Raw genomic sequence first — 21,110 nt, 5'->3', positions numbered from 1 at the left:
TCATTTCGAAGTAACTACAACATTATTATTTCACTGTGATTATACTTACAATTTTAGCAACCTTTAAAAATTCGACTTTCCGTTTGAAGCCAACCAATCTTTAATATCATATCAGTAAAACTTGTTCATCCACGAAATTGTTCTTTGGTACTTGGATCTCTCTCTCTCTCTCTCTCTCTCTCTCTCTCTCTCTCTCTCTCTCTCTCTCTCTCTCTCTCTCTCTCTCCATTGTTAATAAAGGAGTTTCAGTAACCTTGAAATATTTGTGGATAATGAAGACAAATATACCTGCAATGAAAGGAACTCCCTGCCCACTCTTCTCGGGCTTCTGTGTGCTGATGCAGTTATATAGAAATTACCTTTCAGGATTACAACAGCCAAGTTAATCCTGGTGTATTGAACGAATTCAGCACAGCCGCTTTTAGAGTCGGGCATACAATGGTTCCATCCCATTTTCAGTTGCTTGACCAAAATTATTTGCCCACTGGGTCGCTTTCCCTTTTGGAGGCTTTCCATAATACCACGATGGCTTTCTTGGTATGTATCTCAAGAACTTATGAATCTTTGAAATAGAATATTGCCTTCCAGGCCTCTTGTGTAATTAGTCATGTATATTTTATAGATTTTCTTTTTATGTAATATGTTTGCATGATTTTAAAATTTTTATATTTTTATAAATCTTGAAAATCTAGGATTCCATAATTTAGTTCCAGCAGCTAGGACACTCTAATGTTTACTTGTGATAGATGCTGCTTGTGTTGAAGGTATTTTTCACATATGGTAACTGAGGATCTATTTTTTCCAGCCAGGAGTCTTTGATTCACTATTAAGAGGTATGATGGGCTCGAGGTTGAACGGAATGGACTTGTCCATCGAAGAGGTATTAGTAGATAGGTTGTTTGAAAAAAAGGGGGAATTGCATTCAGGAGAAGATCTAGTCGCTAGAAATATTGCCCGAGGTGAGATTTCTAATGTGCATTTTATTTTCTTGCACGAACTTTGTTTATACAAAGCTCAACGATGCTGAATTTTTAGAAATTGTGAACTAAATTGAAACTTGTAATTCGGCATGAACTCCTCTTTTTTAACTATACAGTGCTGAATTTCTGAAAATTTTAAACTAATTTAAAATAAAAACAGTAATTCTGCAAGAACTCTCTTTAAATTAAGCTGTGTTGAATTTCTTAAAAAAAATTAAACTAAATTAAGATGAGAAACGTAATTTTTAATTCTCCTCAGCTCGGGACCATGGCATACCTGCATTCACTAAATACAAAGCAGCCTGTGGTGGCGGTGTAGTTTCAAAATTTGATGACCTTAAGAGGACGATGAGCCAGAATACTATCAATGCCCTGATGCAGATTTATGCTCACGTGGATGATATCGACCTCTTTGTTGGCGGTTTGGTAAGAAGTATATATAGACCTTGGCTCTGAGGTAACCTGCCTTATAACCTTGAGTCTCACATATTTTTTTTATTCCTGATGGCCATTCCCTTAACTTCTAACTAGAACATATCACTATAGCTTTTATCGTATATTGCATTTAGTAATTGAATCCAGAGATGGTTATTACTAGTCTAAATTCCTCAATTAATATCGGTTAAATCCTCCAGATTCAGTTTCTTTATGGTTTACTAACAAAATTTATATAGATCGTATTTTAGTTAAACTTTTTTTTCAGATTGAAGTTTATTTTGCCTCTGGAATGAATTAATCTTGTATTTGTTCAATTACAGCAAGTTAAATATACTCGGACCTGCACCATTGAGTTACTTTAATTAAATATATATTTATTGTGACATAATTTTTTTTCCTTTATAGGCTGAAGACCCAGTTTCTGGAGGACTAGTCGGGCCAACATTTGCTTGTATTATCGCCTACCAATTCTTTAATTCTAGACGTGGGGATAGATTTTGGTGAGTAGATTACATCTTGGTTACGAATTTGATTTCACGAATTAGTTTTAAATCTAATGTTTGTTCATAGAAAATGAAGTAAATAATTGTGAAATATTTCAAATTCCTTGTACAATGTGGGAATGTTTATCGAGAACCTACAAGATTGCCATCTATCTGATTTTATTGTCATTTTAGCTGGAAGATATCCCTTGCTTTATATTTATGATAGATGAGGTCGTTATAAAAATACGAAGCTAAAAATATTAATGTAAACTTGTGTGTATTAAGAAATTAGGTAAAATTATAGTTACGGACGGAGCAACGTTTTGAACAAAATTTTTTCCTGTAATAATGAGCTTTCATTGCATTTGACCTTCATTTCCACAGCAAATGCATCGAAAACTCGTCAGACCCCTCTAAGAACGGGAATGATTTTTAGAAATCTAAGAAAAACATCAAGCTCATGTGTACTGTCAAGCGGTACATGCTGAGCTGCGTATGCTAACCCGATTTATTATTATTTCTTAGATATTTTAAGTTTTAATTTGCAGTGAAAGTGTCATTTTCAAAGAAAACGCGTTGTTCAATAAGAACGCACATGTTCCCCCCCCCCCCTTTTTTTTTTTTATAGAAAAGCCTTTTTTTCGTCCGTAGCTGTAATAAAACAGTCAATTCCTTGTGTATTGCGGAAAAAAAATCTTTTACTAAAGTCACCCATGAGTTTGTACTTTAACCAAAAATTATTAGAGAAAACGTTAATTTTATGGGTGTCTTTAATATCTTTAACGATTTATCAGTAACCTTTGGGAAATGTTATATGATTGTGCCTTAGTTTTGATTTAAGTTTTACCCAGAATAATGAATATTTTTAACATTACATTTTTTTACTTCAAGTAACTTATGTTTTGGTATTTATTAAATAAACTTAATAATTGTATAGTAAGCATTTATTGATCGCAGTGAGCTGTTGATGATTGCGTATTAGTTAGCATTTACAATTTTATTTGTTAAATTTACGAAATCCGGAGTAAATTATTATGAATGGAAGATAATGGCTTACAGTTTACTGAAGGTTTTACATAACTGAAGATAAAATGTCTAATGATAACTTTATTTATAACTGATTAGTTTTTGTCATGAATATTTGCCACCTTTTTAAGAATACTAATACAAATACTTCATTGTTACTTAATTGTATAGGCCTACTGTTGAATTAGCATCATAAACAATCTTTGATATGATAGCATGTTAAGTGATAGATTTTGAATTAACTTTGAACCTTTGAAAGCTATTTACATGATGAATTGAATGACCAATTTACATAATTTATTTCCTCAATAGGTACGAAAATGCTGTCCATGGATTTACACCAGCACAGCTGCATTCCATCAGAAGCTCTTTTTCACTGTCACGATTGTTGTGTGACAATATGGATCATGATAAGGAACCTTGTGAGACTAAGAGAAAAGATGCAGTCGTTCCCTTGAGGTCTTTCTACATTCCATCTCACGTCGAGTAAATATTAATTTTTTTTCTTTTTTGCATTTAATTTTGCAGCATTTTTATATCTTTTATTATAATGAATGAAGGGAAGGAGCATATGAATTTAAAGGAGAAAAGATAAAGATAAAGAGGGGTGACATTTTCCAGAAATCCTCTCTGGCGATGCGGTAGAATACCATTTGTGGACCTCACTTTGTGGACTGAAACTACAAACAGAGAGCCTGTTGCTTGTACGTATCTAGGCTTGGTTTATCAGTGGAACAAATTCGTCCAGGTTTCACCCTGTTTAACTTGCATTTGTCAAATTGACGGGAAGGTTAGTAGATTTTTTTATTACAATTCTCCACTATAGGTAGGTGGCTCTTAATTTGTTGGTAACCTGTTAGGGTAACTTTATTATTTGTGTCTTCTTTCCCACCGTTATCCATACATTAAGAGGTCAGTTACTAATGCCTTCTATCAATGGGACCCTCTTCCACCAAACCTCTTCTCTCCAAATCATCCTTCACTTTATCTCGCCATGTATTTCTCTGCCTCCCTCATGATATTCTCCCCAAAAGGTTCCTTACAAGCCCTCCTACTCCCTCCCCATCATCCATTCTCAACAGGTGCCCACACCATCTTGGTTGTGACACGTATCACGTCTGTTATCTGTTATTTTTATACTTCTATCATTCTTATTTCTTCATTTTCAAATCTTTCAAGCTGTGATATTCCGAGAATTCATATCGGCATTTTCATCTCAGTTCTCTCAAGCTTTTCCTCTTTTCCTCTTTGAGCTCACGTTTCTAGTCCATATATCAACGCGAGTCTTATTTCTGTTCTGTAGATCTTTAGTTTTAGTTTTAACATACCACTCTTGCTACCTACCCCCATTTTCCCTATGTTGATTTTATTCTTTTTGCAATTAAAGCTCTGTATCCTTCCTCTCTGACTTATAGTAGATCCCAAGTATCTAAATTGCTCCATCTGTTTTATAACCGCCTCTACTTTCATGCATGGCTGTCCTTACTTCCATTACTGCTCACCATAGTCTCTTGTCCACATTTACTCTAAAATCTCCCCTCAACAAAGTCTCTTGCCACTCTACAACCCATCTTTGTAAGTCTTCTCATTTCCAGTGGTATTCGCCAAATCCTATGGATATAGCTACTCCCACAACTCTTCATTTCTAATCTCTTCATTTAACACATCCATGATCACCACCAAACTACAACGGCCTAAATGCTGACCCCTAGTGCCATCCAACACTAACTTTTAAGGTTTTATTATTTGGTGACTAAACCCCCGACCCCTTTTTTTGTGATTGACGAGTACCTTTATATGTTGATGACTGACATGAGTGCCTTTATTTGTTGGTGACTGGAGAGAGTGCCTTTATTTGTTGGTGACTGGCGAGAGTGCCTTTATTTATTGGTGACTGGCGCGAGTGCCTTTATTTGTTGGCGACTGGCGCGAGTGCCTTTATTTGTTGGCGACTGGCGCGAGTGCCTTTATTTGTTGGTGACTGGCGCGAGTGCCTTTATTTGTTGGCGACTGGCGCGAGTGCCTTTATTTGTTGGCGACTGGCGCGAGTGCCTTTATTTGTTGGCGACTGGCGCGAGTGCCTTTATTTGTTGGCGACTGGCGCGAGTGCCTTTATTTGTTGGCGACTGGCGCGAGTGCCTTTATTTGTTGGCGACTGGCGCGAGTGCCTTTATTTGTTGGCGACTGGCGCGAGTGCCTTTATTTGTTGGCGACTGGCGCGAGTGCCTTTATTTGTTGGCGACTGGCGCGAGTGCCTTTATTTGTTGGCGACTGGCGCGAGTGCCTTTATTTGTTGGCGACTGGCGCGATTGCCTTTATTTGTTGGTGACCAACTCAACTAGAGGCTCTCTTGTTGGTTGGGGACCAACTAGAGTCTCTCTTGTTGGTTGGGGACCAACTAGTCTCTCTCTTGTTGGTTGGGGACCAACTAGTCTCTCTCTTGTTGGTTGGGGACCAACTAGAGTCTCTCTTGTTGGTTGGGGACCAACTAGTCTCTCTCTTGTTGGTTGGGGACCAACTAGTCTCTCTCTTGTTGGTTGGGGACCAACTAGAGTCTCTCTTGTTGGTTGGGGACCAACTAGAGTCTCTCTTGTTGGTTGGGGACCAACTAGAGTCTCTCTTGTTGGTTGGGGACCAACTATAGTCTCTCTTGTTGGTTGGGGACCAACTAGAGTCTCTCTTGTTGGTTGGGGACCAACTATAGTCTCTCTTGTTGGTTGGGGACCAACTAGAGTCTCTCTTGTTGGTTGGGGACCAACTATAGTCTCTCTTGTTGGTTGGGGACCAACTATAGTCTCTCTTGTTGGTTGGGGACCAACTATAGTCTCTCTTGTTGGTTGGGGTCCAACTAGTCTCTCTTGTTGGTTGGGGACCAACTAGTCTCTCTTGTTGGTTGGGGACCAACTAGTCTCTCTTGTTGGTTGGGGACCAACTAGAGTCTCTCTTGTTGGTTGGGGACCAACTAGAGTCTCTCTTGTTGGTTGGGGACCAACTAGAGTCTCTCTTGTTGGTTGGGGACCAACTAGAGTCTCTCTTGTTGGTTGGGGACCAACTAGAGTCTCTCTTGTTGGTTGGGGACCAACTAGAGTCTCTCTTGTTGGTTGGGGACCAACTAGAGTCTCTCTTGTTGGTTGGGGACCAACTAGAGTCTCTCTTGTTGGTTGGGGACCAACTAGAGTCTCTCTTGTTGGTTGGGGACCAACTAGTCTCTCTTGTTGGTTGGGGACCAACTAGAGTCTCTCTTGTTGGTTGGGGACCAACTAGAGTCTCTCTTGTTGGTTGGGGACCAACTAGAGTCTCTCTTGTTGGTTGGGGACCAACTAGAGTCTCTCTTGTTGGTTGGGGACCAACTAGAGTCTCTCTTGTTGGTTGGGGACCAACTAGAGTCTCTCTTGTTGGTTGGGGACCAACTAGTCTCTCTCTTGTTGGTTGGGGACCAACTAGTCTCTCTCTTGTTGGTTGGGGACCAACTAGAGTCTCTCTTGTTGGTTGGGGACCAACTAGAGTCTCTCTTGTTGGTTGGGGACCAACTAGAGTCTCTCTTGTTGGTTGGGGACCAACTAGAGTCTCTCTTGTTGGTTGGGGACCAACTAGAGTCTCTCTTGTTGGTTGGGGACCAACTAGTCTCTCTCTTGTTGGTTGGGGACCAACTAGAGTCTCTCTTGTTGGTTGGGGACCAACTAGAGTCTCTCTTGTTGGTTGGGGACCAACTAGAGTCTCTCTTGTTGGTTGGGGACCAACTAGTCTCTCTTGTTGGTTGGGGACCAACTAGAGGCTCTCTTGTTGGTTGGGGACCAACTGGAGGCTCTCTTGTTGGTTAGGGACCAACTGGAGGCGCTCTTGTTGCTTGGTGACCAACTGGAGGCGCTCTTGTTGCTTGGTGACCAACTGGAGGCGCTCTTGTTGCTTGGTGACCAACTGGAGGCTCTCTTGTTGCTTGGTGACCAACTGGAGGCTCTCTTGTTGATTGGTGACCTGTGAAACTCCCTTTGATTTGCCAAAACCCGCATAGGGCGCCCTTTGATTTGCCGAAACCCGCCAAGGACGCCCCTTGATTTGCCAAAACCCGCCAAGGACGCCCCTTGATTTGCCGAAACCCGCCAAGGACGACCCCTTGATTTGCCGAAACCCGCCAAGGACGCCCCTTGATTTGCCGAAACCCGCCAAGGACGACCCCTTGATTTGCCGAAACCCGCCAAGGACGACCCCTTGATTTGCCGAAACCCGCCAAGGACGACCCCTTGATTTGCCGAAACCCGCCAAGGACGACCCCTTGATTTGCCGAAACCCGCCAAGGACGACCCCTTGATTTGCCGAAACCCGCCAAGGACGACCCCTTGATTTGCCGAAACCCGCCAAGGACGACCCCTTGATTTGCCGAAACCCGCCAAGGACGACCCCTTGATTTGCCGAAACCCGCCAAGGACGACCCCTGATTTGCCGAAACCCGCAAAGGACGCCCCCTGATTTGCCGAAACCCGCAAAGGACGCCCCCTGATTTGCCGAAACCCGCAAAGGACGCCCCCTGATTTGCCGAAACCCGCAAAGGACGCCCCCTGATTTGCCGAAACCCGCAAAGGACGCCCCCTGATTTGCCGAAACCCGCAAAGGACGCCCCCTGATTTGCCGAAACCCGCAAAGGACGCCCCCTGATTTGGCGAAACCCGCAAAGGACGCCCCCTGATTTGGCGAAACCCGCAAAGGACGCCCCCTGATTTGGCGAAACCCGCAAAGGACGCCCCCTGATTTGGCGAAACCCGCAAAGGACGCCCCCTGATTTGGCGAAACCCGCAAAGGACGCCCCCTGATTTGGCGAAACCCGCAAAGGACGCCCCCTGATTTGCCGAAACCCGCAAAGGACGCCCCCTGATTTGGCGAAACCCGCAAAGGACGCCCCCTGATTTGCCGAAACCCGCAAAGGACGCCCCCTGATTTGGCCGAAACCCGCAAAGGACGCCCCCTGATTTGCCGAAACCCGCAAAGGACGCCCCCTGATTTGGCGAAACCCGCAAAGGACGCCCCCTGATTTGGCGAAACCCGCAAAGGACGCCCCCTGATTTGGCGAAACCCGCAAAGGACGCCCCCTGATTTGGCGAAACCCGCAAAGGACGCCCCCTGATTTGGCGAAACCCGCAAAGGACGCCCCCTGATTTGGCGAAACCCGCAAAGGACGCCCCCTGATTTGGCGAAACCCGCAAAGGACGCCCCCTGATTTGGCGAAACCCGCAAAGGACGCCCCCTGATTTGGCGAAACCCGCAAAGGACGCCCCCTGATTTGGCGAAACCCGCAAAGGACGCCCCCTGATTTGGCGAAACCCGCAAAGGACGCCCCCTGATTTGGCGAAACCCGCAAAGGACGCCCCCTGATTTGGCGAAACCCGCAAAGGACGCCCCCTGATTTGGCGAAACCCGCAAAGGACGCCCCCTGATTTGCGAAACCCGCAAAGGACGCCCCCTGATTTGCCGAAACCCGCAAAGGACGCCCCCTGATTTGGCGAAACCCGCAAAGGACGCCCCCTGATTTGCCGAAACCCGCAAAGGACGCCCCCTGATTTGCCGAAACCCGCAAAGGACGCCCCCTGATTTGCCGAAACCCGCAAAGGACGCCCCCTGATTTGCCGAAACCCGCAAAGGACGCCCCCTGATTTGCCGAAACCCGCAAAGGACGCCCCCTGATTTGCCGAAACCCGCAAAGGACGCCCCCTGATTTGCCGAAACCCGCAAAGGACGCCCCCTGATTTGCCGAAACCCGCAAAGGACGCCCCCTGATTTGGCGAAACCCGCAAAGGACGCCCCCTGATTTGGCGAAACCCGCAAAGGACGCCCCCTGATTTGGCGAAACCCGCAAAGGACGCCCCCTGATTTGGCGAAACCCGCAAAGGACGCCCCCTGATTTGGCCGAAACCCGCAGAGGACGCCCCCTGATTTGGCGAAACCCGCAGAGGACGCCCCCTGATTTGGCGAAACCCGCAGAGGACGCCCCCTGATTTGGCGAAACCCGCAGAGGACGCCCCCTGATTTGGCCGAAACCCGCAGAGGACGCCCCCTGATTTGGCGAAACCCGCAGAGGACGCCCCCTGATTTGCGAAACCCGCAGAGGACGCCCCCTGATTTGGCGAAACCCGCAGAGGACGCCCCCTGATTTGCGAAACCCGCAGAGGACGCCCCCTGATTTGGCGAAACCCGCAGAGGACGCCCCCTGATTTGCCGAAACCCGCAGAGGACGCCCCCTGATTTGGCGAAACCCGCAGAGGACGCCCCCTGATTTGGCCGAAACCCGCAGAGGACGCCCCCTGATTTGGCGAAACCCGCAGAGGACGCCCCCTGATTTGGCCGAAACCCGCAGAGGACGCCCCCTGATTTGGCCGAAACCCGCAGAGGACGCCCCCTGATTTGGCGAAACCCGCAGAGGACGCCCCCTGATTTGCGAAACCCGCAGAGGACGCCCCCTGATTTGGCGAAACCCGCAGAGGACGCCCCCTGATTTGCGAAACCCGCAGAGGACGCCCCCTGATTTGGCGAAACCCGCAGAGGACGCCCCCTGATTTGGCGAAACCCGCAGAGGACGCCCCCTGATTTGGCGAAACCCGCAGAGGACGCCCCCTGATTTGGCGAAACCCGCAGAGGACGCCCCCTGATTTGGCGAAACCCGCAGAGGACGCCCCCTGATTTGGCGAAACCCGCAGAGGACGCCCCCTGATTTGGCGAAACCCGCAGAGGACGCCCCCTGATTTGGCGAAACCCGCAGAGGACGCCCCCTGATTTGGCGAAACCCGCAGAGGACGCCCCCTGATTTGGCGAAACCCGCAGAGGACGCCCCCTGATTTGGCGAAACCCGCAGAGGACGCCCCCTGATTTGGCGAAACCCGCAGAGGACGCCCCCTGATTTGGCGAAACCCGCAGAGGACGCCCCCTGATTTGGCGAAACCCGCAGAGGACGCCCCCTGATTTGGCGAAACCCGCAGAGGACGCCCCCTGATTTGGCGAAACCCGCAGAGGACGCCCCCTGATTTGGCGAAACCCGCAGAGGACGCCCCCTGATTTGGCGAAACCCGCAGAGGACGCCCCCTGATTTGGCGAAACCCGCAGAGGACGCCCCCTGATTTGGCGAAACCCGCAGAGGACGCCCCCTGATTTGGCGAAACCCGCAGAGGACGCCCCCTGATTTGGCGAAACCCGCAGAGGACGCCCCCTGATTTGGCGAAACCCGCAGAGGACGCCCCCTGATTTGGCGAAACCCGCAGAGGACGCCCCCTGATTTGGCGAAACCCGCAGAGGACGCCCCCTGATTTGGCGAAACCCGCAGAGGACGCCCCCTGATTTGGCGAAACCCGCAGAGGACGCCCCCTGATTTGGCGAAACCCGCAGAGGACGCCCCCTGATTTGGCGAAACCCGCAGAGGACGCCCCCTGATTTGGCGAAACCCGCAGAGGACGCCCCCTGATTTGGCGAAACCCGCAGAGGACGCCCCCTGATTTGGCGAAACCCGCAGAGGACGCCCCCTGATTTGGCGAAACCCGCAGAGGACGCCCCCTGATTTGGCGAAACCCGCAGAGGACGCCCCCTGATTTGGCGAAACCCGCAGAGGACGCCCCCTGATTTGGCGAAACCCGCAGAGGACGCCCCCTGATTTGGCGAAACCCGCAGAGGACGCCCCCTGATTTGGCGAAACCCGCAGAGGACGCCCCCTGATTTGGCGAAACCCGCAGAGGACGCCCCCTGATTTGGCGAAACCCGCAGAGGACGCCCCCTGATTTGGCGAAACCCGCAGAGGACGCCCCCTGATTTGGCGAAACCCGCAGAGGACGCCCCCTGATTTGGCGAAACCCGCAGAGGACGCCCCCTGATTTGGCGAAACCCGCAGAGGACGCCCCCTGATTTGGCGAAACCCGCAGAGGACGCCCCCTGATTTGGCGAAACCCGCAGAGGACGCCCCCTGATTTGGCGAAACCCGCAGAGGACGCCCCCTGATTTGGCGAAACCCGCAGAGGACGCCCCCTGATTTGGCGAAACCCGCAGAGGACGCCCCCTGATTTGGCGAAACCCGCAGAGGACGCCCCCTGATTTGGCGAAACCCGCAGAGGACGCCCCCTGATTTGGCGAAACCCGCAGAGGACGCCCCCTGATTTGGCGAAACCCGCAGAGGACGCCCCCTGATTTGGCGAAACCCGCAGAGGACGCCCCCTGATTTGGCGAAACCCGCAGAGGACGCCCCCTGATTTGGCGAAACCCGCAGAGGACGCCCCCTGATTTGGCGAAACCCGCAGAGGACGCCCCCTGATTTGGCGAAACCCGCAGAGGACGCCCCCTGATTTGGCGAAACCCGCAGAGGACGCCCCCTGATTTGGCGAAACCCGCAGAGGACGCCCCCTGATTTGGCGAAACCCGCAGAGGACGCCCCCTGATTTGGCGAAACCCGCAGAGGACGCCCCCTGATTTGGCGAAACCCGCAGAGGACGCCCCCTGATTTGGCGAAACCCGCAGAGGACGCCCCCTGATTTGGCGAAACCCGCAGAGGACGCCCCCTGATTTGGCGAAACCCGCAGAGGACGCCCCCTGATTTGGCGAAACCCGCAGAGGACGCCCCCTGATTTGGCGAAACCCGCAGAGGACGCCCCCTGATTTGGCGAAACCCGCAGAGGACGCCCCCTGATTTGGCGAAACCCGCAGAGGACGCCCCCTGATTTGGCGAAACCCGCAGAGGACGCCCCCTGATTTGGCGAAACCCGCAGAGGACGCCCCCTGATTTGGCGAAACCCGCAGAGGACGCCCCCTGATTTGGCGAAACCCGCAGAGGACGCCCCCTGATTTGGCGAAACCCGCAGAGGACGCCCCCTGATTTGGCGAAACCCGCAGAGGACGCCCCCTGATTTGGCGAAACCCGCAGAGGACGCCCCCTGATTTGGCGAAACCCGCAGAGGACGCCCCCTGATTTGGCGAAACCCGCAGAGGACGCCCCCTGATTTGGCGAAACCCGCAGAGGACGCCCCCTGATTTGGCGAAACCCGCAGAGGACGCCCCCTGATTTGGCGAAACCCGCAGAGGACGCCCCCTGATTTGGCGAAACCCGCAGAGGACGCCCCCTGATTTGGCGAAACCCGCAGAGGACGCCCCCTGATTTGGCGAAACCCGCAGAGGACGCCCCCTGATTTGGCGAAACCCGCAGAGGACGCCCCCTGATTTGGCGAAACCCGCAGAGGACGCCCCCTGATTTGGCGAAACCCGCAGAGGACGCCCCCTGATTTGGCGAAACCCGCAGAGGACGCCCCCTGATTTGGCGAAACCCGCAGAGGACGCCCCCTGATTTGGCGAAACCCGCAGAGGACGCCCCCTGATTTGGCGAAACCCGCAGAGGACGCCCCCTGATTTGGCGAAACCCGCAGAGGACGCCCCCTGATTTGGCGAAACCCGCAGAGGACGCCCCCTGATTTGGCGAAACCCGCAGAGGACGCCCCCTGATTTGGCGAAACCCGCAGAGGACGCCCCCTGATTTGGCGAAACCCGCAGAGGACGCCCCCTGATTTGGCGAAACCCGCAGAGGACGCCCCCTGATTTGGCGAAACCCGCAGAGGACGCCCCCTGATTTGGCGAAACCCGCAGAGGACGCCCCCTGATTTGGCGAAACCCGCAGAGGACGCCCCCTGATTTGGCGAAACCCGCAGAGGACGCCCCCTGATTTGGCGAAACCCGCAGAGGACGCCCCCTGATTTGGCGAAACCCGCAGAGGACGCCCCCTGATTTGGCGAAACCCGCAGAGGACGCCCCCTGATTTGGCGAAACCCGCAGAGGACGCCCCCTGATTTGGCGAAACCCGCAGAGGACGCCCCCTGATTTGGCGAAACCCGCAGAGGACGCCCCCTGATTTGGCGAAACCCGCAGAGGACGCCCCCTGATTTGGCGAAACCCGCAGAGGACGCCCCCTGATTTGGCGAAACCCGCAGAGGACGCCCCCTGATTTGGCGAAACCCGCAGAGGACGCCCCCTGATTTGGCGAAACCCGCAGAGGACGCCCCCTGATTTGGCGAAACCCGCAGAGGACGCCCCCTGATTTGGCGAAACCCGCAGAGGACGCCCCCTGATTTGGCGAAACCCGCAGAGGACGCCCCCTGATTTGGCGAAACCCGCAGAGGACGCCCCCTGATTTGGCGAAACCCGCAGAGGACGCCCCCTGATTTGGCGAAACCCGCAGAGGACGCCCCCTGATTTGGCGAAACCCGCAGAGGACGCCCCCTGATTTGGCGAAACCCGCAGAGGACGCCCCCTGATTTGGCGAAACCCGCAGAGGACGCCCCCTGATTTGGCGAAACCCGCAGAGGACGCCCCCTGATTTGGCGAAACCCGCAGAGGACGCCCCCTGATTTGGCGAAACCCGCAGAGGACGCCCCCTGATTTGGCGAAACCCGCAGAGGACGCCCCCTGATTTGGCGAAACCCGCAGAGGACGCCCCCTGATTTGGCGAAACCCGCAGAGGACGCCCCCTGATTTGGCGAAACCCGCAGAGGACGCCCCCTGATTTGGCGAAACCCGCAGAGGACGCCCCCTGATTTGGCGAAACCCGCAGAGGACGCCCCCTGATTTGGCGAAACCCGCAGAGGACGCCCCCTGATTTGGCGAAACCCGCAGAGGACGCCCCCTGATTTGGCGAAACCCGCAGAGGACGCCCCCTGATTTGGCGAAACCCGCAGAGGACGCCCCCTGATTTGGCGAAACCCGCAGAGGACGCCCCCTGATTTGGCGAAACCCGCAGAGGACGCCCCCTGATTTGGCGAAACCCGCAGAGGACGCCCCCTGATTTGGCGAAACCCGCAGAGGACGCCCCCTGATTTGGCGAAACCCGCAGAGGACGCCCCCTGATTTGGCGAAACCCGCAGAGGACGCCCCCTGATTTGGCGAAACCCGCAGAGGACGCCCCCTGATTTGGCGAAACCCGCAGAGGACGCCCCCTGATTTGGCGAAACCCGCAGAGGACGCCCCCTGATTTGGCGAAACCCGCAGAGGACGCCCCCTGATTTGGCGAAACCCGCAGAGGACGCCCCCTGATTTGGCGAAACCCGCAGAGGACGCCCCCTGATTTGGCGAAACCCGCAGAGGACGCCCCCTGATTTGGCGAAACCCGCAGAGGACGCCCCCTGATTTGGCGAAACCCGCAGAGGACGCCCCCTGATTTGGCGAAACCCGCAGAGGACGCCCCCTGATTTGGCGAAACCCGCAGAGGACGCCCCCTGATTTGGCGAAACCCGCAGAGGACGCCCCCTGATTTGGCGAAACCCGCAGAGGACGCCCCCTGATTTGGCGAAACCCGCAGAGGACGCCCCCTGATTTGGCGAAACCCGCAGAGGACGCCCCCTGATTTGGCGAAACCCGCAGAGGACGCCCCCTGATTTGGCGAAACCCGCAGAGGACGCCCCCTGATTTGGCGAAACCCGCAGAGGACGCCCCCTGATTTGGCGAAACCCGCAGAGGACGCCCCCTGATTTGGCGAAACCCGCAGAGGACGCCCCCTGATTTGGCGAAACCCGCAGAGGACGCCCCCTGATTTGGCGAAACCCGCAGAGGACGCCCCCTGATTTGGCGAAACCCGCAGAGGACGCCCCCTGATTTGGCGAAACCCGCAGAGGACGCCCCCTGATTTGGCGAAACCCGCAGAGGACGCCCCCTGATTTGGCGAAACCCGCAGAGGACGCCCCCTGATTTGGCGAAACCCGCAGAGGACGCCCCCTGATTTGGCGAAACCCGCAGAGGACGCCCCCTGATTTGGCGAAACCCGCAGAGGACGCCCCCTGATTTGGCGAAACCCGCAGAGGACGCCCCCTGATTTGGCGAAACCCGCAGAGGACGCCCCCTGATTTGGCGAAACCCGCAGAGGACGCCCCCTGATTTGGCGAAACCCGCAGAGGACGCCCCCTGATTTGGCGAAACCCGCAGAGGACGCCCCCTGATTTGGCGAAACCCGCAGAGGACGCCCCCTGATTTGGCGAAACCCGCAGAGGACGCCCCCTGATTTGGCGAAACCCGCAGAGGACGCCCCCTGATTTGGCGAAACCCGCAGAGGACGCCCCCTGATTTGGCGAAACCCGCAGAGGACGCCCCCTGATTTGGCGAAACCCGCAGAGGACGCCCCCTGATTTGGCGAAACCCGCAGAGGACGCCCCCTGATTTGGCGAAACCCGCAGAGGACGCCCCCTGATTTGGCGAAACCCGCAGAGGACGCCCCCTGATTTGGCGAAACCCGCAGAGGACGCCCCCTGATTTGGCGAAACCCGCAGAGGACGCCCCCTGATTTGGCGAAACCCGCAGAGGACGCCCCCTGATTTGGCGAAACCCGCAGAGGACGCCCCCTGATTTGGCGAAACCCGCAGAGGACGCCCCCTGATTTGGCGAAACCCGCAGAGGACGCCCCCTGATTTGGCGAAACCCGCAGAGGACGCCCCCTGATTTGGCGAAACCCGCAGAGGACGCCCCCTGATTTGGCGAAACCCGCAGAGGACGCCCCCTGATTTGGCGAAACCCGCAGAGGACGCCCCCTGATTTGGCGAAACCCGCAGAGGACGCCCCCTGATTTGGCGAAACCCGCAGAGGACGCCCCCTGATTTGGCGAAACCCGCAGAGGACGCCCCCTGATTTGGCGAAACCCGCAGAGGACGCCCCCTGATTTGGCGAAACCCGCAGAGGACGCCCCCTGATTTGGCGAAACCCGCAGAGGACGCCCCCTGATTTGGCGAAACCCGCAGAGGACGCCCCCTGATTTGGCGAAACCCGCAGAGGACGCCCCCTGATTTGGCGAAACCCGCAGAGGACGCCCCCTGATTTGGCGAAACCCGCAGAGGACGCCCCCTGATTTGGCGAAACCCGCAGAGGACGCCCCCTGATTTGGCGAAACCCGCAGAGGACGCCCCCTGATTTGGCGAAACCCGCAGAGGACGCCCCCTGATTTGGCGAAACCCGCAGAGGACGCCCCCTGATTTGGCGAAACCCGCAGAGGACGCCCCCTGATTTGGCGAAACCCGCAGAGGACGCCCCCTGATTTGGCGAAACCCGCAGAGGACGCCCCCTGATTTGGCGAAACCCGCAGAGGACGCCCCCTGATTTGGCGAAACCCGCAGAGGACGCCCCCTGATTTGGCGAAACCCGCAGAGGACGCCCCCTGATTTGGCGAAACCCGCAGAGGACGCCCCCTGATTTGGCGAAACCCGCAGAGGACGCCCCCTGATTTGGCGAAACCCGCAGAGGACGCCCCCTGATTTGGCGAAACCCGCAGAGGACGCCCCCTGATTTGGCGAAACCCGCAGAGGACGCCCCCTGATTTGGCGAAACCCGCAGAGGACGCCCCCTGATTTGGCGAAACCCGCAGAGGACGCCCCCTGATTTGGCGAAACCCGCAGAGGACGCCCCCTGATTTGGCGAAACCCGCAGAGGACGCCCCCTGATTTGGCGAAACCCGCAGAGGACGCCCCCTGATTTGGCGAAACCCGCAGAGGACGCCCCCTGATTTGGCGAAACCCGCAGAGGACGCCCCCTGATTTGGCGAAACCCGCAGAGGACGCCCCCTGATTTGGCGAAACCCGCAGAGGACGCCCCCTGATTTGGCGAAACCCGCAGAGGACGCCCCCTGATTTGGCGAAACCCGCAGAGGACGCCCCCTGATTTGGCGAAACCCGCAGAGGACGCCCCCTGATTTGGCGAAACCCGCAGAGGACGCCCCCTGATTTGGCGAAACCCGCAGAGGACGCCCCCTGATTTGGCGAAACCCGCAGAGGACGCCCCCTGATTTGGCGAAACCCGCAGAGGACGCCCCCTGATTTGGCGAAACCCGCAGAGGACGCCCCCTGATTTGGCGAAACCCGCAGAGGACGCCCCCTGATTTGGCGAAACCCGCAGAGGACGCCCCCTGATTTGGCGAAACCCGCAGAGGACGCCCCCTGATTTGGCGAAACCCGCAGAGGACGCCCCCTGATTTGGCGAAACCCGCAGAGGACGCCCCCTGATTTGGCGAAACCCGCAGAGGACGCCCCCTGATTTGGCGAAACCCGCAGAGGACGCCCCCTGATTTGGCGAAACCCGCAGAGGACGCCCCCTGATTTGGCGAAACCCGCAGAGGACGCCCCCTGATTTGGCGAAACCCGCAGAGGACGCCCCCTGATTTGGCGAAACCCGCAGAGGACGCCCCCTGATTTGGCGAAACCCGCAGAGGACGCCCCCTGATTTGGCGAAACCCGCAGAGGACGCCCCCTGATTTGGCGAAACCCGCAGAGGACGCCCCCTGATTTGGCGAAACCCGCAGAGGACGCCCCCTGATTTGGCGAAACCCGCAGAGGACGCCCCCTGATTTGGCGAAACCCGCAGAGGACGCCCCCTGATTTGGCGAAACCCGCAGAGGACGCCCCCTGATTTGGCGAAACCCGCAGAGGACGCCCCCTGATTTGGCGAAACCCGCAGAGGACGCCCCCTGATTTGGCGAAACCCGCAGAGGACGCCCCCTGATTTGGCGAAACCCGCAGAGGACGCCCCCTGATTTGGCGAAACCCGCAGAGGACGCCCCCTGATTTGGCGAAACCTGGAAAAGTCTTTGTTATTGATAACCAGCTGGTGGCTCCTTATTACCTGGTAACCTTGCATCATACTTACTGCCCCCTCAAGTAAAAGTTTGAAAGTGTTTGTAATGCAGAAATTCTATGGGCTGAGGAGAATGACTCCAACTTTCGTGTTTCTAAAAAATTTTTTTTTTCAGCATTATCGGAGATGATTTAGGCATTTTCTCCCGTCTCTATTATTATTATTATTATTATTATTATTTATTATTATTATTATTATTATTATTATTATTATTATTAATTGCTAAGCTACAATCCTAATTGGAAAAGCTGAATGATCTAAAGCGCGCCAGTAGGGAAAATAGCCCAGTGAGGAAAGGAAACAAGGAAAAATTAAATATTTTAAGATCAGTAACATTTAAATAAATACCTCCTATAATAATTATAAAAACTTTAACAAAATAAGAGGAAGCGAAATAAGATAGAATAGTGTGCCTGGGTGTACTCTCAAGCAAGAGAACTATTTAAATGTGATTTGCACATCCCAGCTAACTAAACTTCGGATTTGATTTTTTCAAAGTGGAGTAGTCTTAGCTAACTAAGATTGCTTACTCAGCATTAAGGTTCTCTGTATGTTTAAGGATGTTAGAAACCATCCTCAGCTTGCCAGTTGCCAGTCCAAACTAAGTGGAGGAATGTATTCCACCTAGTGTCAAAGAATGTGCTGGACCATTTTAATCATTGGCTATTGGAAGTCTAGTTGATCGCAACTATATTCCTTTAGTGCTTAGAGGATTACTTTATTTATACTATGCTGAGCAACTTCGAAGATACACTTCGAGTCCTGGAGAATATTGCCTAGATGCTCTTGTGCAAGATTCTCGAAATTATTTTAGATAAGACAGGTAAAGAAATTTTCATCAAGAGCTCAACCGTAGATAATATATGGAAGTTAGGATGTTGCTTGCAATCTACAGCTTATAAAATACTTTGTCCGATAAAAAAGTTTGAAAGGCTCTGGTGGTGTTGTTGTTTTAAGATTGCCTTGCCGGGCTCTTGCACTATGGCAGCCCGTAAGAGGGATGAAAATCTCCTATTATTGTAGAAGATATTGATAGCTCTATAGACATTAAAGGGTCTTTGCAGTGTTCCTTGGTCCCATAGTTTCACTTTTATTTATATCCTCCTTTACCTCTGTTTCCTCTCTTTTTTTTCAATTTTCTGTCCAAACACTTAACCTTTTATATAATCCATTTTGTTGTCCAAACACTTAACCTTTTATATAATCCATTTTGTTGTCCAAACACTTAACCTTTTATATAATCCATTTTGTTGTCCAAACACTTAACCTTTTACATTATAGTAAAGTACCTGCATGGGTTCCCATAGTGGCCCTTTGGTGCTGAATGGCCGCACAGGACCCAGAACTGGTTTATGTACTAGAGCTCTATTTCCGTAAATCGAAGTAGTTCCAAACAAATATCTTCGTATTAGCACCAATTCAGAATATTGACAGTTTGCTTTGCTGTTCTCGCCGATTGTTTTCGAAGTAGTTGCTGGATGTGCAAACGCATTTACGAAGCTAAAGTACCAGATTGTGCATTAGTGTTAAGCATTATAACTATCAGATTAGATTGTCATAGATGTATTACAATAGAGTTGGAAGCCATAGCCAAACCATACTTATGGAAATATATTAACTTTTGTAGGATGAGTAATGAATTTGATTCATCCACTAATTTTGTGAGCGACATTCTCTCATATATTGAGGGGATACCCCCATATAAAGTACAATGGATTCCTTATTTGGACATGAAAAACACCCACAAGTTGTCATATTTTTATATCTGTAAAGTTGGTAATAAAGTAGTTTTAAAGGTCCATGAAGACTTCTGATAAAGCTAAGAGTTTATTTAAAAAAAGAGATCACATCCCTTAGTCCTTGAAGATACTGTAATTGTTGATATGAGGTCCACCTTAAATAGAAACTTTTAAATTTTGCTGAAGGCTTAAGTAGAGATTATACAGCCATTAAAATGCATAATCAGGTTGAAGGTGCAGTTACGAAGATTGGGAAGCTGAAAACTATGACAACAATTTTTATAGGTAGGAGTACGTTGTTGATGTATTTGACAGAAAAGAGAGAGTAAGTATCATGTCAGGTTGCAGGTTGGAATGCCCACATCATATTTAAATGTGATACGGGAATTCGAAATGTCGTTAATGGTGATTATGCTCAGGACCCATACAGTGAATGGAACGTATGACAAGCCTGGTAGCTACCATGCGGTTACTTGCCGATATTGTTAGATATATTTATATCAAGTAGTAATGCATGACGGAGGATAGCAAAGTGTGCAGAAAATGCCCGTTTCAGAAATAGCAAATATTGATCAGCCGGTGAATTCGAGATGCTGTTAAGCTTTGGATGTGGAATAAAAGAATCTTATCTAAAACTTGTCAAGGATACAAATGATGTTTTGTGTTATGTGAAAGAAGTTGCGAGTGTCTATAAGAGCAAATAGGTTAGCCTTAAATACTGACGATGATTACGGATGTTTTTTGTAAAAAAAAAAAAAAAAAAAAAAAAAAAAAAAAAAAAAAAAAAAAAAAAAAAAAAAAAAGTCTCTACTAAATAAGCCGTGTTAGTATTGTTGTCATTATCATCATTCTTCGGGATTATAACAAAATTAATCGTTTGTGTTTTCTTGTGACTTTTTTTTTTATTAGAAACTTCATTTATGATTTTTTTTTTTCATTTAAATAACTTAAAATTAGCAATTACTCTGGCTTCATTTATAATTGCTTGCTCCTCTATTTCTAAATAAGAGGGGTTCAATTGGGCCATAGAATTTTAGTGAGGTAGGACCAGATAAGCAAACCACATGCTACTCTCATCATTCATTTATATATGATACTAAATAACGCACATGGTTCCATAAGCTCTAGCTCTGATAAAATATCCTAACATATCTATCCAGTCATTAAGTTTTTCTTTACGTTCATTTTGAGATAAAAAGTCCCAACGAAAACTTTGATTTTGGGTTTAACTGTATCTGTTAATGCAAAAAATTGACGCTCTGTAATGTAAAATGATAACTCATGTCTTTTGTTTTCGCAGTTGAAATGCGACCCTAACTTGAAAGGATGTGCTTCGTCTATCCGGGATGATTTCTGCCTATCGGTATGTGATGAAACTGCTTCCAATCTCATTTGGGGAAATTAAAAATAAGGATTGGAAGCTATGCGAAGGATCGATTCTTGTAAATATGTAAATTTATTATTTTAAAAGATTTCGCCCAAACTGATTTTATCAAAAGATTGTTTTGTTTCACATATTTTTTGTTGTACTATACTATTTTAAGAAGATTGTTCTTAGTCCTGACTTGGTAAATGTATGTTATATTCTATAGTTGCCGTTATCGCTTAAGCGTTTTATTTTTCCATGATATTTAAGGTCTTAGCAAAGTGTGCCACATAAAATACTGTATTTAGATTTAAAGTTTTGTTTATCTGAATATAAATATCTAGAAAATTAGGTCGTTGAATAACTTGAGGGAAAGTGCCATTGAAGTTTAAGATATTAAAAGCTACTTAATGAAGCCTATTTCTTGTTGAATTTGAGTAGATTTTTTACCAAAAGAGAGCCC

At 50.6% G+C, this 21,110-nt stretch overlaps 1 protein-coding gene across 1 annotated transcript in view; it reads left to right on the top strand.

Annotated features, from left to right (window-relative positions):
• Nucleotides 1-20,884, top strand: part of LOC137646942 (peroxidase-like) — a 23,600-nt gene extending 2,716 nt beyond the window's left edge. Inside the window, exons 4-10 of the mRNA XM_068380012.1 lie at nt 367-537; nt 806-959; nt 1,240-1,406; nt 1,824-1,918; nt 3,242-3,415; nt 3,551-3,719; nt 20,582-20,884. Of these exons, the coding sequence (XP_068236113.1) occupies nt 367-537; nt 806-959; nt 1,240-1,406; nt 1,824-1,918; nt 3,242-3,415; nt 3,551-3,719; nt 20,582-20,686 (1,035 nt within the window). The 3' untranslated portion in view covers nt 20,687-20,884. The remainder of the gene's footprint in view (nt 1-366; nt 538-805; nt 960-1,239; nt 1,407-1,823; nt 1,919-3,241; nt 3,416-3,550; nt 3,720-20,581) is intronic.
• The last annotated feature ends 226 nt before the right edge of the window (nt 20,885-21,110 follow it).

Source organism: Palaemon carinicauda, chromosome 9 (genome assembly GCF_036898095.1).
Source record: "Palaemon carinicauda isolate YSFRI2023 chromosome 9, ASM3689809v2, whole genome shotgun sequence".
NCBI classification, from domain to species: Eukaryota; Metazoa; Arthropoda; class Malacostraca; order Decapoda; family Palaemonidae; genus Palaemon; species Palaemon carinicauda.
Note: the sequence above shows the minus strand (reverse complement) of the source record. Positions and strands in the feature narration are given on the sequence as shown.